Here is a 15900-nt window from a genome sequence, read left to right on the forward strand (position 1 = left end):
GACCTGGCTGGGGGGGACCTGGCTGGTGGGGACCTGCGGGGGGCGGGGGTGGGGACCTGGCTGGGGAACCTGGGGGAGGGATGGGGGGACCTGGCTGGGGGGACTTGGGGGGGGGACCTGGCGGGGGGGAACCTGGGGGGGGGATGGGCGGACCTGGCTGGGGGGACCTGGCTGGGGGACCTGCGGGGGGGAGGGGGCCCTCCAGGGTCTCCTTGGTGATAATCCCACCAATGCTCTAGCTCTGGCCTGCCCCCCAGCAGGCTCTTGGGTGGCCAGCGGCTGGTCCCCCACCTGCCCGCCTGCTGTCCACTCTCCCCACGGAGTCCCAAATTTCACTCCACTGAACCAAGGCTCCGCCCACTTAAAAGACTGTAAATTCAATCCAAGAATGGGCTTATTTTAAAATTGTAAACATTTATATATTATTTTATTACATATAATAAGCAATTTTTAGTTTAAAGTAAAAACTTTCACATTAAAGTATTTTTAAATCTTGACATTTAGGAAAGCCAGAAAGATTCGTGCAGCGGAGACTTAGCCCTGAATATTCACAGCTCAATGCGGCTGGGAAGGACTAGGAGAACGCTACAGGCATTCGAGGGCTGGTCGGCCTCCGGGGAAAGCGTCACAGTTTACTCGGCCGCGGTCCCTGTGCTGACGGCACGGCGGGAGGGTGGTCGCCGGCTCAGAAAACACCAAACCAGCGGCCACTCCACAGGCGGGTCCCGGTCTGTCCTCAGCCCAGGAGGGAGGAGCAGCACTTCATGACGGCGTCCCTGGGGGGCGGGGGGTTAACCAGGTCAGAATCTGCCAGCGCAGGGACCCTCTGCCCGCTGCCTCCGCTGCTCTTAGGCCACAGCCTCGCTGCTTCTCATTCGCACCGGCCTCCGTTACAGCGAGCAGAGCGGCCGCCATGTGCGGCCCGGGCGGCCAGGCAGGCGAGTCTGCCGTCCAGGACAAGCCCAGGTCTGAGGGACAGGGCAGCGGCTGACACAGGACAGACCTTTCTACGGCTGAGAACGGCCCTCCTGCCAGACCCCACTCTCTCACTAACTTCTCTTTAAAGAAATAGAATTTGTCTTGCTGGAGTCTCCGCGGCCCATCTAGCGACTCTGCCGTGGTGGAAGGATCCAGAAGCTCTCGTCCAAGGTGCCGGCAGCAAAGGACCAGGCGACTGACCAGACAGGAGTCCGTGCCCAGCCCACCCGCCAGCACGGTCACATGGCGCCCCCACACTAACTTCCTTTTACCCGTCCCGCTTAGAATGCCTTCTCCTGTGGGAAGGATGTCCGCCATCTAAGCCACAATTTACTGTGAGAACGACTAAGCCGATGGTTTCTGTGTCACTAACTGACGCGGAGGGATTCACAGCTCACCTTGCATACGGGATGTACGATAGGCTGTACCTGCAAGGGAAGGGCAGCTGTTGAAACGCAGTCAACGCGTTCCTCCGGAGCAGCACAGGCCCGGCACAGCCCCCCCACCCCCCCACCCCAGCGAGACCCGGCCAGCAGCTCAGCACCGCCGCCTCCGCACCCTCCAGAGCCCAAACTCTGAGCACTCAGCCTGCTCCAGTCTGAGCTGCTGTAATAAGAAGTTACCCTTTTACAGTTATCTATCTATATAAAAAGAGGTGATATGCAAATTAGGCTGGGACGCTGTAACGGTTGTGATCAGCCCAGGAGGGGCCACGCGCAGGCCCAGAGCCGGAGAGAACACGCAGGGGGGCAGGCCCCCAGCAGCCCCCGGCCGCGGGGTAACATCCGCTGACGGTACACGTAGGGGCGGAAAGGAAGAAACGGGCCAAAGAAAGATGGCCCAGGCTGGGAAACAGCCAGCAGGAGGGCTGGCTGGCTGGCCCCGGGAGGAAAAAACCAAACTCTGCGCTGGGGACGCAGACGGTGGGAGGAGAGCACTCAGCCCCTCACTGGGTGCGGCCGGGCCGAAGGGCTCAGGGCCACGTAGGGCGGGGAGCAGGGCGTGCCGGGCACAGACAGCAGGACCACAGCTGCTCCCACCTCGGTCCTCAGCGGGAACCAGAACCTCAGCGCCTGCCCAGCGAGGAGCAGAGCACTCCTCCAGCATCACCTGCACGTGTTACCACTTCTCCCTCAATCTCAGAGACAAGGTCAGGCACCTGGTGTGATTATACAGGACCCCTCCCCCACCTGACACACACACACACACACACACACACACACACACACACCCGCAGTCACCACGGAGTCCGGGAAGTCCTGGGGGACCCCGGCAGACGCCCCCAGCAGAGGTCCGGGGCCTGGCCCACCGAGGCACACCCCCCCCCCGCCAGCACACCCGGCTTGGAGCAGCTGCTCCATGAGCAGGAGCGTGGACTCCTCGCGGGCGGGACTTACCAGGTCATGGACAGGAACTGCAGGATGCAGAAGAGCAGGGCCAGCCCCTTCTTGTGCCACTGGCGCGGGAGACAAGAGCGGTGAGGAGCTGGCAGACTCCCACCTCCTGTGCCCTCCCCCTGCACAGCCCCCTCCACAGCCAGCCGGCAGCTCCCTCTGCAGGTCCAGCGTGACCAGGACACGCCAGCAGGTGTGAAACCTGACTGCGCAGCCGCTGACTTCACTCCTCCCCACGCCTGGTGCCGCACAGGCTGCCTCTGCACGGCTAGGGCTGGAGTCACGTGACCGCTGCCCCCTCGGAACTAGCAGAGCTGACCGCTCTGTAGAACTTGCAGATCTTACTCAGTCTCACTTGCCCCTTTTCTTGAATTATTTTTTGAAGGAAAACTGCCTTTGATTGGGATCTTTTTATAATGCATAATAAACAGTTTCCATGATTTTTTACATGATCCACCTTTAGAATTCCTTGTCCGTTTTTGTCATTTACTTTTTACATAATCTGCCGCTTATAAAGAAACGGCTGCTAGCCCGTTCCAAAGCCAGAAAGCAATTCTCCGGGACCTGCAAGGACTGGTAGGAGTTTCCCTCCATCACGGGGCGTGGTGTCCGCTCTCCCGGGCGGGCAGCCTGGCCGCAGGGAGGACAGCCAGCCCGGCCGTGCCAGCCGCAGCAGCCAGGCAGGTCTGTCACCCCCACAGTGTTAGGGACACCATCGTGGGTGGTCTAAGGGCAGGCGGGGAGCTCCTTGGAGGGCACGGGGAGTGGGAAGCAGGCGGCCCACGTACTCACCCACAGAGCAGCACACAGCGTGAGCACGAAGCACACCTGGGGAGGAGAGCGCGGTGAGTGCGTCCTCGCAGAAGCTGGACGAGGCACACATCGCCGCCTCCGCTGGCGTGGCTGTCACCAGAGCGTGCAGCCAGGCGCCCACTCCGCGGCCCGCAGTGCAGCAGGCCCCAAAGGCGATGAGCACCCTGCATTCAGAAGCACCCGGAGTGTCCTCTCCCATGGAGGGGCAGCGACGGGCCAGTGACAGGCAGGAGGTCTGGGCCTCGGTCACCTCTCCCTGAAAGGACAGCACCTGCCCGCCTGCTCCTTCCTTCGCAGTGAACAGATCAGAGCATGTCTGTCGTGCTGGGGGTGGGGGCGGCACTCAGAAGGTGTAAGTGCCAGCACGCCTCCGCCGTGGTCAGGCACAATCCCGTCAGCAGCAGCGAGGCCGTGCACAGCGTCCGGCCGGGAGTGCGGAGTCAGCACCGTCAGGCCTGAGGCGCCTCGCGCAGCCCCGGGAGGCTGTGTCCTAACGGTGCCGGGCAGGCAGGGCGCTGCACTCAGGCTCGGGTGCCACCTGAGTGAGCGGGGCCTGCGGGGCCTAAAAGTGCGGGCACCGCCTCCGTCTAACAGTGCGGGCACCGCCTCCGTCTAACCGTGCGGGCACCGCCTCCGCCTAACAGTGCGGGCACCGCCTCCGCCTAACCGTGCGGGCACCGCCTCCGTCAAACAGTGCGGGCACCGCCTCCGTCTAACAGTGCGGGCACCGCCTCCGTCTAACAGTGCGGGCACCGCCTCCGTCTAACAGTGCGGGCACCGCCTCCGCCTCAGAGGTCACCGTCACACCCCTGCTGCTCCAGGAGCCGGCAGGACAGTCAGGAGGCCCATGGGACACAATGGACACAATGTGACGAGGACGAGGACGCTGAGTAAGGACACGAATAAAGAACTGGGCTGAAAGGTCTCTCTCTGCCAGGAGGAGGGAGAAGACCACTTTACCCTGAACACTTCCTACCTACAGACCTGCAGAGACGTGTTCAAAGAGCCAGCACTTCATTCGCAGCTTAGGGAGAGCTCTGCAGGAGACGCAGGGCAGCACTCGGACAGGCTTGGCGGGAGGGGTGGGGGCTCCCTCTGCCCAGCACGCCCAAAGCCAGGTCCGTGAACACCACACGCGTGACAGTGAAATAAATGTTCCTAACACCAACACCCAGAGACCAGAGAGCACTGAGTGCAGTGGGGCCGACGGCCAGGGACAGCCCACAGCTGGAGCCAGCGACGGAGGGACAGCGCAGGGCGCAGGGCACTGAACGAAAGCCAGCCTCCGAGAGGCCCCCAGGCGGCCAGCCCCTTCCAGAGCGCCCACAGCAGCCCCCGAGAGCGCGCGTGGCCGGACCAGGACAGGCAGCGGCTCGGACTCCCTCCCCCGATCCTGTGGGGCCTCCGTCACCACCACAGGCAGCGAGCGAGCGAGCAAGCGAGAGAGAGAGAGAGAGACAGAGAGACAGAGAGAGAGAACGGCAGGCTGAGGGAGACGGCGTGGCGGGGAGGCAGTAATGCGGCCGGCCCTTCACAGAGGTCAGACGGTGCTCGGTCAGACACACATCACCGGGCCCCCGCCCCCCGCCACTCACCAGCATGATGATGGTGGCCAGCAGCCGCGTGCTCTCGAACATCTTCTTCAGCTGCTTGAAGGGCCCCATCAGGAAGCACGTGCTGTGGGGAGAGGGCGCAGGAGTCACACACTCGTGGCGGGAACACGGAATCAGAGCCACGGAAGCACGCCCTGCCGGGAGGTGTGCCGGGAAGGAACTTGGTGGCGAGGAGCCGCGCCCGCACGCACCTGGCCAGCGCGGCGATGTTCCCAAACGTGTAGAAGACGGCGAAGAGCTTGATGCCGCCCGGCAGCCACAGCAGCCCCGTGCCCTGCAGAGACGGAGAGCGGTGGGCTGCAGGGGGAGGGCTCCCTGCCGTGCTCCCTGAGCCGTGCTCCCTGCCGTGCTCCCTGAGCCGTGCTCCCTGAGCCGTGCTCCCTGCCCGTGCTCCCTGAGCCGTGCTCCCTGCCCGTGCTCCCTGCCCGTGCTCCCTGAGCCATGCTCCCTGCCCGTGCTCCCTGCCCGTGCTCCCTGAGCCGTGCTCCCTGCCCGTGCTCCCTGCCCATGCTCCCTGAGCCGTGCTCCCTGAGCCATACTCCCTGCCCGTACTCCCTGCCCGTGCTCCCTGCCGTGCTCCCTGCCCATGCTCCCTGAGCCGTGCTCCCTGCCCGTGCTCCCTGAGCCGTGCTCCCTGAGCCGTGCTCCCTGCCCGTGCTCCCTGAGCCGTGCTCCCTGCCCGTGCTCCCTGCCCATGCTCCCTGAGCCGTGCTCCCTGCCCGTGCTCCCTGCCCGTGCTCCCTGAGCCGTGCTCCCTGAGCCGTGCTGGGGGCTCGGGACGCGGGAGTGTTAGGCCTAAGTGCGCTCGACGCAGGCCCAGGCCATTTCAATGTTAACGTCACTGTTACTTGCCAGTTTGAATCCTGGGTCTGTCTCAAGGACAGACAGCTGAGCCACAGCCCAGCTTCCTCACACGTGTGCTAAGTCTACTCACCCTCCTTTTACAGGGAGTTAAAAGGTATTAACATCTCACTTACTGGCTCCAGCTCCTTCGGATTTTTTTAACTGAAGGAACCATTAATCCCCCAATATTAACTCCTGCAGGATCTCTGCACATCTCTGCCCTTCCTTCACGAGGCTGGCGAGGCCCCACCCAGCCCGAGCCCCGGACGCAGCCGCCGCCGCCGAGAGGACAGGGCCCGCCTCCACTCACCAGGATGGAGAAGAAGATGCCGCTCACGAAGCAGATGGCAAACCACTTCAGCCTGGTGCTGAAGCTCAGGGAGGAGGCGTCCAGGACCTGGGAGGGAACAGAGCGCGCTGGGGCCACACAGCACCGTTCTTCACACCCACCCAGGCCAGTCCCCGAGCCTGGGGGGGACGTGTGTCACTGTGCCAACGGCAGGAGGGCCCAATGGTTAGGGAAGCTCAAGGCGGCCCGGGACCGGGCGGCCCTGAGGAACCGCTGGCCTCTGGGCGGGTGCGAAGCCAGGACAGTGCTCCGGTTAGACAGCACGTCACTCCAACACGGACACGGCATCCAGGTAAGACAGAGGGTAAAGCACGGGGTGTGAGCAGCAGGGGAAGGTACAAGAAGGCGGGCGAGCTGCTCACAAAGGCTGAGCCGGCGTGGCGCCCAGGGCTCACACCGCCCCCAGCACCTGTCTGGGTGGCTGAGATGAGGTGCCTGCGGGGAGGGTGGGGCTGGAGAGGCCTTCCGGAACCTTCCTCCGCCAGCGGCTCAGATCCTGGAGGCCGGGGGCACAGCGGCCTGGCGATGGGGACCTGCACAGCCAGCAGTGTCTGCCGTCGGACCCCCTGACTGAAGCTCCGCTGTACAGTGTCACTGCAGCAGCTGGGAGAGCCGGGGCGGCCGCCAGCGCTAACCTCCTGTGCTTACCCACCTACTCCAGAGCGGCCGTCCCCAGCTGGGTCTGCGGACCACCGGCCCGGGAGGCCCAAAGGTTGGCGATCCCTGCTCATCACGCAAGGGCTAACACCGTGGGCAGGCGGAGCCGCCTGGGCCCGCGGGAGGCGGGACAGAGCGGCATGCATGACCGTGAGCGGGCACACGCGGGTACACGGGCGCCATAACACACGGCTTCCCAGTAAGGCGGGACAGGAGAAACACACGTGAGAACTTACACTCCAAAACTGAAATGTCCAGCACTGCAGCACAGACTTAACAAGCCTGCGGATAATGTGTTTCCAAGAACAATGAAGTAAAAACAGACAGTTTCACATGCAAAAGCCCCAATACCTTTGCTATGTCCTTACCTGTGTCCATTAGTCTGTGAATCCTTACGTAGCATGAAAGTAGATAAAAATAACTGAATAAGGATTCTGTCAAAGGAACACCCATCACTCTTAACCCATTTTATTTTGTTTTTGTTGACCCCCACCCGAGGATATGTGTCCAGTGGTTTTTAGGGAGAGTGGAAGGGAGAGGGGAAGACAGAGAGAAACACTGGTGTGAGAGAAACACACTGGATGGCTGCCTCCTGCACGGGCCCTGACCAAGGCCGGGCGGGGGCGAGCCTGCAACCGAGCTACACACATGCCTTTGCCTGGACCTGAACCCGGGACCCTTTGTCCGCAGGCCAGTGCTTTACCCTGAGCCAAACCAGGCAGGGCGCTTTCTAACCACTTTAGATCCCCCATCGTGCCTAGCGACGGGGAAAACCAGGAAAACCAGGCCCTCAGCGACCTCTCCTCCCCAGCGTACGGCTCCCCCTGCATGCTGTGGGTCACGGTGGGCGGGGACACACACACACACACAGCCGGGACCAGCTCGTGGCCAGCACACGGCGTGAACACAGCACGGCCGGCTTAGGGAGGAGCGAGCCACAGCGGGAGACGCTGGTTCCTGCGGAGAAGGGAGACTGGCCACCACAGGGCACAGCTGTGCGGGCGGCGCCTCGCGGCACTGAACAAGGAACACGTGGCCTCAGCTGAGGCCCCTCGGAGCAGAGCTCCTGCACGTCTCCTTCAGACCACCGAGCGAACGGGAGGACGTGGAGGAGCACAGGCCACGGCCCTCTCTGGCCCGCCCTCCTCGAAGGCTCAGCCACCACAGCCTTGGAAACTAACGGAGGCCGTGGGTGGAAGGCCCCACTGCCAGCTGCCACCAACCAGCAAGCCCCTCCAGACCCCCTCCCTGCCCTCCCTGCCCTGGATCACCGCCGGCTCCCAGCCTCAGGCCCAACCCTTGGAGCCCCAGGGAACTGACCGGCCTCCGCTCCCTCCATGGAGAGCCTTGTTCTCTCCGAGACCATCTCCACCGCCCGAGACCTGCTGACGCGCTCCCCACCTTAACAGGGAAGCTTTTCTCTGACTTCACCCTCAGCCTCTGCTGGCTAGCTCACCCAGCCACACACCTCCCCTCCATGCGCCCACCCATTTACCCACCACCCACCCACCCACCCACCCCCCTCCCATCCATCCATCCACCTACCCATCCATTTACCTACACCCACACACCCACCCTCCCATCCATCCATCCACCTACCCATCCACCCACCCATTTACCCACCACCCTCCCATCCATCCATCCACCCTCCCATCCATGCATCTCGTACTGAGTGCTCCGAGGGGCCAGCTCCAAGTGCTGGGAGGAGCCTGCCTCTGGTGAAGGGTGTCGGGAGACTGCCCTGCCTACAGCACACCAGGCGGCTGCAAGGAGCTGCAGCGGAGGACGGGCCCTGGGCCTCCAGCCCCTGCCCAGCTCAGCCCCACGCCTCACGCCCTCACACCCTCTGCCTGGTCTCTTCACCCGAGCCCTGGGCAGCCGAAGCTCCTCCCCCATCGAGCCGGCGAGGCGCTCACAGGGCGAGGGGACCTGAAGATGCTTTTCTCCTCTCTGACCCCTCCGCGCCCCCTGACCGCAGGGCTCCTAGAACTGCCCCCTGGCTTTGTCCAGGGCTTCCTCCTCCGCGGTGAGAGGACCCCGTCTTCCCTGTCTCCCGGACTCAGACCGTGCCGTCTGTCGGGAGAATGGGACCGGTGGGGAGGGGGCAGCAGGCGGAAGCAGCCCTTCCACTCTGGCTTGTTTAACTGGCTTTTCTCCCGCTCAGCTGAGCTCCTGACTGGGAAACCAGGAGGCCGCTGTCCTCACAGCGAGTGCCCACCCACGACCATCGGGGCAGAAGGGCTGTGAGGAGGAGCTCAGCGTGGAGGTGGAGGAGGGAGGGCCCCTGATGAACCTGGGCGACACGGACGCGCTCAGAGGCCTGCGAGGGCCCAGAACGAAGCAGGGTGCAAGAGGAGAGCCCCCCCTCGTTCTACCAACCTCCCGTCACTCCTCACTCGCTCCCAGAAACGGGCCTGTCGCCTGGCCAGGGCCTGGCTTCCAGAGCCACCGGGGGAGACCCCGGGGCACACCCTCCTGGCACATGCCAGGCACCAGGGGAGCTCCAGCCTCACCTCCCAGGACTAGAAGCAACTTCCTGTCCTTCACCCCAAGGAACAGCAAGACCCCCAGGCTCCTCCCCGCCTGCCGGGCACTCCATCACGCCCTCCACCAGCTCCCAACTGAGACACTACCGTAATCAGGGCAAACAGTCAGGTGTGGCGGTGGCCGTGGCCAATGCACAGCAGAGACTGAGCACATGAACTGGGGCACAACTGTTCAAGAGTGAGCTGGTGACGCGTTCCTGCCACGCTGGCATCTCTCCTATTAGGACTTGTGGGCTCTGGCACTACCACTGACTCAAAAACTGGTTAGTTCCCTAAGAGCAAGTGCTTGTCTTACAGCTTCTAAACCCCGCCCACCGGCCCGGGACCCTCCCCGCCCCCCGCCCAGGACCCCGCCCCCCGCCCCGGGACCCCGCCCACAGGTGTGCTGAGCAATAGGACAGGGAAGGGAGTGAGGACAGGGAAGGGGCAGACAAAACATCCTCCTACAATCCTGTCCCAAGGCCCAGTTCTGGGCCAGGCCAACAGGAATTGGTCAGCATGCAACGCACAAAAAACACTGAGGAGGCAGTTTCGCTCCTATTTTTAACTTCACAGAGGAAGTAACCTTATCAAGTCCCCGGGGAGGTGGACACGAGGTCTTTAAATCTCTTTTCCGGCAACTTCCACTCGGCAGCCCCTCCTTCGCACAGACAGCGCCCCTCCGGCGGCTCCGATGCCCGGCACACGGGGCGCGCAGCTCCGCGCAGGGCTGCACCCTCCGCCCGGACCCGGCGGGGCGGGCAGGCAGCGCGGGGCGGACGGCAGCAGACGGGCGTGTCTCAGCCGCCTCCGCACCCCCGGAGCCCGGCGCCCCAGACCCCGGGCGCAGGCAGCCCTCCCGCAGCCCAGGTGCGGGCAGCGCGGCCCCGCCCCCGCCCCCGGGCCGGCCCGGCGCCCACCTGCGCGGTCAGGCCCTGCTCCTCGTCGTCCTGGCCGCTCAGGACCCGCCGCAGCTTCTCCATGGCCGCGCCCCGGGCCCAGCGGCCGACACTCGCCCGGCCGCCGAGAACCCGGAACCGAAAGCCCCCCCGGGCCGACCGGAAATCCGGGTGCCCCGCTTCCGGCGCGTCCGGGCCGGCCCCCCTCCGCGGCGCACGCATGCGCGCTCTCCGCCCGGCGGTCTGCGCTCCCCTTGGCTCCTGGCAGGCGCCTGTCCGCCGTACTCCCCCTGCGTGCTCCTGGGGGACCTCACCGTTCCCGCGGCCCCGCACCACTGCCCGGCTCCATCCCGGTCCTCAGGGCGGCGGCCGGGACGTGCAAGGGGCTTCTTTAAAAAATATATATATATTTTATTGATTTTTTACAGAGAGGAAGGGAGGGAGAGGGATAGAGTCAGAAACGTCGATGAGAGATCAGCTGCCTCCTGCACCCCCCCCCCCCCACCGGGGAAGTGCCCACAACCAATGTACATGCCCTTGACCGGAATCGAACCTGGGACCTTTCAGTCCGCAGGCCGACGCTCTATCCACTGAGCCACACCGGTTTCGGCAAGGGGCTTCTTCCAGGCAAAGGCGCGTGCGGTTGGCCGAGGTCAGTGCCAAGGAGGCAGCAGCGTGCGGAAAGGGGGTGTCAGTGAGCACGGACGCCGGGGACGGAGGACCCAGGACGCGGGCTTCGCCTCCCGGAGCTGAGCCAGCTCTGTGCTGCTGATGCGGAGCCTCCCCGCACCCCACGCGGCTGCGGGCGGCTTGCCCTGCAGGTGCCCCGAACGCGCGGTTTGAGAGGAGGAGTCACTGCTGTGTGCCTTCTGCTCTGGTCCCGGCCCTGCCCACCCAGCGCACTGTTCCAGCCGGTCTGCACCTGGTGCCCACAGACCACAGACCTAGAAAAAGATCTGGTGGCTTCTCTCTTCCTCCTCCTGCTGCTCAGCTGGGGAGCTGGCCAGAGCCAGGGCCTTCGCACACACACAGGCAGCACAGGCACCAACAGGAGGAGGTGCCGAGGGGGGTGAGAGGCAGGGCATCTGACAGCCTGCCTAACCCTGACCCTGACCCTGAACGGCCACCGGGCTCCTCCTCCAGGCCCTCCCGAGCTGAGGGGGTTCGGAGAGTGGCCTGCAGGGCAACCAACCCCCCCTCCCACCCCCCATCACCGCAGGAAAGCCCCGGAGCCAGGTTCAGAGAGGAGCTAGTCAACCAGCGAGGTTGCCCTGCTGGGGGAGTGGCCATGGGAGCTGGAGAGTCTGGTCCTTTCTGCAGGTAAAACCACAACCAAATGTGACCAGCACTCCCTCCCCGCCTGGAGCCGTACCCCTGAGTGCCCGCACGCCACCCACCGCCCTGCCCAGCTGGCTGGTGGAAGGGGCCCCCATCCCCCAGGATTGTAAGGGAGGGACAGCAGGACGGTGTGCGGGAACCTTCCCCTGTGGCTACATCCAAGGGTTTTGGAAGAAGACGATGAGAACTGTTTACATGTCTCCCTCCCAGCGCTAAGAGCGCACCCAGGCAGGTGGGAATGCCGAGCCGGCCACACACTCCCATGACGTGGCAGGAAGTGAGCCCCACGGGGCTGCCTGCGGGGCTGAAGGGCCATGGCCCACAGAACCCGGCCTGTGGGGTGGGTGGGAGTGATATGTGATGTGATGTCTAACCACTGGCCGTTCACTGTTCACTGTCCCATCAGCTTGTCGCCATCACTTCCCGGGACTGACAGCACATCCTGGCACCCAGAGGAACACATGGCTTCTCTCCCTAAGGACCGGGACCCACACGCTTTGTGAAGGAGCCAGTCGGTTGCCTATGAGCAGGCCTGTCGCCATAGTTACCTGCCGCCACATAGCCAGGCGCTACGGAGTTGCAGGTGGGCGGAGAGGAGAACGGGGATAATGACTGAGTGGAGACAGCCTGGTTCTAACTGTGCTGCTCGTCCTCCATAGAACGGAGTTGCAGGTGGGCGGAGAGGAGAACGGGGATAATGACTGAGTGGAGACAGCCTGGTTCTAACTGTGCTGCTCGTCCTCCATAGAACGGAGTTGCAGGTGGGCGGAGAGGAGAACGGGGATAATGACTGAGTGGAGACAGCCTGGTTCTAACTGTGCTGCTCGTCCTCCATAGAACTGTTCACGGCGTTCCCGTGCCGACGTCACCCAGACACGGGCTGATGAATGGCTCGACAGCCAGAGCCGGGGAGGTGTCCCGTTAGGACAGGGAGCGGCGTCCTCACCCTTCCCTCCAGACCAGCAGACCGCCATCACCCGCAGCCCCGTCCTCGGGCACAGCCACGGGCAGTGCCAATGCCAACTCTGCATCAAGTCTGTTGATTAGACAAAAAACAAAACAAAACAAAAAAAACGGTTTTATAGTCTCAGGCACTTTTCTCAGTCTGCTCTGCCTGAGAAGCAATCTGGGAGAGCCGTGAGCTGCTTGTCTTAGCTTCCCACGTGTGTGGCAGTAGATTGGGGGGGGGGGTTCCATAAGGAGACTGTTTTGAAGACTGTTTTTATTTAAATACTAGAAGCCCAGAGTGTGAAATCTCGCGAGACCCGGGACCCAGAATCCCACCGGCGCCTCTGGTCAAGTCCCCATGCACCCCGAGCACACAGCCTCCTGCTGATTGGTCATTCCAGCGCGATGGCATGACCACCACAGGCTTTTTTTTCTTTTTTTTTTTTTATAAAATAGAAGATATTTCGATTTCAGGACGGGAGAGACAGGCAGAAGCATCAATGACGACAGAGAATCACTGACGGGCTGCCTCCTGCACGCCCCACACTGCGGATCGAGCCACAACCCCTGGTTTGTAGGTCAGTGCTCAACCACGGAGCCACACGTGCTGGACAGATACTTGTCAACATGGGCCTAGGCAACATTCCTCAGTTCAGCTTTTCAATCCAATGAGGCCACAAGGTGGCACTATTTTGCCACAAAACCATTTCACACCTGGGGAGGGGCAGGTGTGAGGGCTCCCGGGTGCAGACTCTCCCTGCAGCCCTGGGGTCGGTCCCTGGGAGACCTCACCTCGCACTGGAAGGGCCGTTCCCCTGCCGATATGTGATAGCATCCAATTTCATCGGGGAGTGTTTTATTGCAAACTCAAAATATGCAGTTTGCTAAAACTGACCGTTTTCCCTCACAGTTCTTGCTCTACCTCCTCCCAGACTCACCTGTAGTCGAATGCAGCCCCATCCTGCCATTAGCCCTCTCTCCCCTCTCCTCCCCACTCGGTGAGACAGGCCCTGCAGGCTCCAAGAGGCATCGGTTTACACCTCTCCAGGCCATTTCCTCTGGCAGCGTGCAGAGTGAGGCACCGAGGCGCCCACCGGCTCAGGCCTTCCTGAGAGGACACCGCCCTGTCATTCGGTAAGAACCGGCAGGTGCGCGTGCTGCCGCTGACTTCTCATCGCCAGGTGTGGGCGCACGACCAAGGCCCAGTCCTGTCTGAGGCGGTGAGAGCCCTTGATGCAAACAGAAGCTTCTGCGTGAAGGGCTTGCAGACAAAGCCCCGAAGAGCCTGCACCGACATAGGCCGCCTTCGCTCCCCGTGCAACCCGTCCGTCTCCTTAAAACTCACCCCTCGGGGAAAATGAAACACTGCCTCACTCGGGAGAACGGTGCCTGAGAATTAGCTGAATTTGTAAGATGTTAGCCTCGGTGTGAAAATACATAGTACGGTAGGTAGAAAATTTGGCTATCACTTTTATTTAAAGAGAAAAGTTGTAACTTAAAAAGAGGCACAAGATAAAACTCGCATGGGACAGGATTGAACATGTGAACTCTGGCGGTAACGGCACCAGGAATCAGACAGTAAGAGGCAGAGGGGTTGCTTGGCCACAAGTCCTCGGTGCAGACGGAGGGATGAGGACTGATGCTCGGAGACAGCTGCTCAGGGGCCCCGCCGCTCTGACCGCCCGGGAGGTGGACTCCGGGGTCTGAGTGAGGACACGGTCAGCAGCTGGCACTCCGCTTCTCGGAACTTCTGACCACTGCAGACAGCTCCCTCGGGAAAGCGCTTACGTAACAATCGACGGCTCCTTTCCGTGCACTCAGAACCGTTACTAGGAACTGGCGTGCTCAGACACAGCAGGGCAGAAAGCAGCGCCGCTCTGGCACCGGGCCCGAGGCGTGGTGCAGGGACCACTCAGACCCGGCCAGGGCCCGGGTGTGGCTTTGTGTGGGCGGGCAAGCCGAGGGCAGGCAGCCTCCAGCTTGTGTGGGGACAAGAGGAACTCCCAAAGACACCCACGTGCAGACCCCAGGAGACAGAGCAGGAGCAGCCAGGACCCCCGCCGCCCGGCAGCTGCTGTAACAGCACAGGAGCCAAGAGAAGTGCAGCTGGTGAACACACAGTAAGTCTCGCCCTGCTGGTGGCCCACGTGGTTGGAGTGCCATCCTGTACACCAGCAGGATGTGGGTTCCAGTCCTGGTCAGGGCACATACCTGGGCTGTGGATTCGATCCCTGAGCAGGGCATACGGGAGACAACCTACCGATGTTTCTCTCTCACATCGATGTTCCTTGCTTTCTCCCTCTCTCTAAAATCAATAAAACCTATCTTTGGATGAGAATTTAAAACAACACATTAAGTCTATAAAAGTTCGAGTCTATTATCATGCTCAAGAGAAAAAGCCAGAAAAAATTCAAAATAGTTACCATGGCAACTGGTGTGCTGCCCTCCCAGGGCCACCAACCTGCCTCGCCTCGAGCCCCAGGTCCCCGGGCTTTGCTTTTGGTGACGCGGTGCTGGTGTTCGCTTCTCTTCTGGACCGTAAACTGGAAACTGAGACAAACCGCCTGCTGGCTCCCGTCTCAGACTGTCTGCACTGAGAAACCTAGTGAGAAGGCGGACGGACGGGAGCAATGGAACGCAGCCTGGAGCGAGCAGCAGAGGGTTCCTGCGGTTCCTGCCTGGGGCGTGGGAGGAGGCCAGGAGGGAGGGACAGCCCCAAACCAACCGTGGCCGAAGGGCTTTGCCAAACAAGAGGCCCTTCACCAGCTTCCTGCCCGGCCGAACACCGCGGGCAGCGGCTCCTCGGTGCCAGGACCCCAGCAGGCTCGGCCGGCCCTGGCAGAGCAGGAAGTGCTTGTCAATCGTCACCTGGTCCCCGAGCCCATCACAGCGCGGGGCCAGCAGGGCACCTCCGCGGCGACATCCGGTGCCCACGGCCTTGGACGGGAGCCCGGCTGCTGTCCTCCGCTCTCTCCACTGCGTGAACGGACGGCACGGGCGGTTTGGGCCCTCTGCGGGGGAGGCTGTCTGCAGCTGGCAGCTGACCTGTCCTGGCGGTGGGAGCGGCCCAGGCCGGCGTCGCCCACCCTCGCTCTCACACTTCCATTCCCAGGGTCTCCGGTGTGTACCCGGTGCTGGGGATGGATGGCCCCGTTCTCCGTAACCCCAGGCCCTGGGAGGACGCACTGGCCGCCGGCCAGAGGAGCCTCCGGTGCGCTGCTCTCGCACGGACCAGACAGGTCTGGGCCGGGACCTCCCGCGTCTCTAGGGCACGGAGCTCGGCAAACCCCGAAGACAGAGCAGGAGCCCCCCAGCACCTCCCGCCGCCCGGCCGCGGAGCAGAGGTTGGCTGTTGGGTCTGTCTTCTGTGCCACTGGGTCGCTTCCCTCCGCCCGCCCAGGTGTCCTCAGCGCCCCTCGTGCCAGCGACAGACAGCGGATACGGTCCTTTTAAAGCACCAGAGCCTTCCATCAGAAAGAGACGAGGAAGAGCCCTCCGCGGGCCGAGCGGGTGTGGGTGAAGTGGGGAACGCAGGCCAGGCAC

General features: G+C 62.8%; 1 protein-coding gene and 1 long non-coding RNA gene across 3 annotated transcripts; one reads left to right on the top strand and one right to left on the bottom strand.

Annotated features, from left to right (window-relative positions):
* Positions 1-443: 443 nt before the first annotated feature.
* SFT2D1 (SFT2 domain containing 1) lies at positions 444-10225 on the bottom strand. Of its 2 annotated transcripts, XM_045577094.1 has the most exons (9): positions 10093-10225; positions 7016-7038; positions 5952-6038; positions 4990-5072; positions 4781-4862; positions 3165-3200; positions 2376-2434; positions 1377-1406; positions 444-776 (listed from the first exon to the last, which is right to left on the bottom strand). In XM_045577094.1, exons 2-9 carry the CDS (start codon positions 7023-7025, stop codon positions 633-635), a joined length of 531 nt encoding a protein of 176 aa, XP_045433050.1. In that variant the 5' UTR covers positions 7026-7038; positions 10093-10225; the 3' UTR covers positions 444-632. The 2 variants fall into 2 exon arrangements, with proteins under 2 accessions (XP_045433050.1, XP_036281497.1); XM_036425604.2 differs by lacking the exon at positions 7016-7038 and having other exon boundaries at positions 10093-10155.
* A 371-nt stretch (positions 10226-10596) lies between these two features.
* LOC123651812 lies at positions 10597-12743 on the top strand. The gene is made up of 3 exons (XR_006740757.1): positions 10597-11391; positions 11816-11992; positions 12247-12743. It is a non-coding gene; the product is annotated as an uncharacterized LOC123651812 (long non-coding RNA).
* Positions 12744-15900: the final 3157 nt, after the last annotated feature.

This window comes from Pipistrellus kuhlii, unplaced genomic scaffold (genome assembly GCF_014108245.1).
Source record: "Pipistrellus kuhlii isolate mPipKuh1 unplaced genomic scaffold, mPipKuh1.p scaffold_m20_p_82, whole genome shotgun sequence".
NCBI lineage: Eukaryota > Metazoa > Chordata > Mammalia > Chiroptera > Vespertilionidae > Pipistrellus > Pipistrellus kuhlii.

Coding starts and splice junctions, on each gene's coding strand:
- SFT2D1 (XM_045577094.1), bottom strand. Junction 4,863..4,989: donor AACATCGCCGCGCTGGCCAG/GTGCGTGCGGGC, acceptor CTCTCCCCACAG/CACGTGCTTCCTGATGGGGC. Junction 1,407..2,375: donor CAGTTCCTGTCCATGACCTG/GTAAGTCCCGCC, acceptor CTTCCCTTGCAG/GTACAGCCTATCGTACATCC.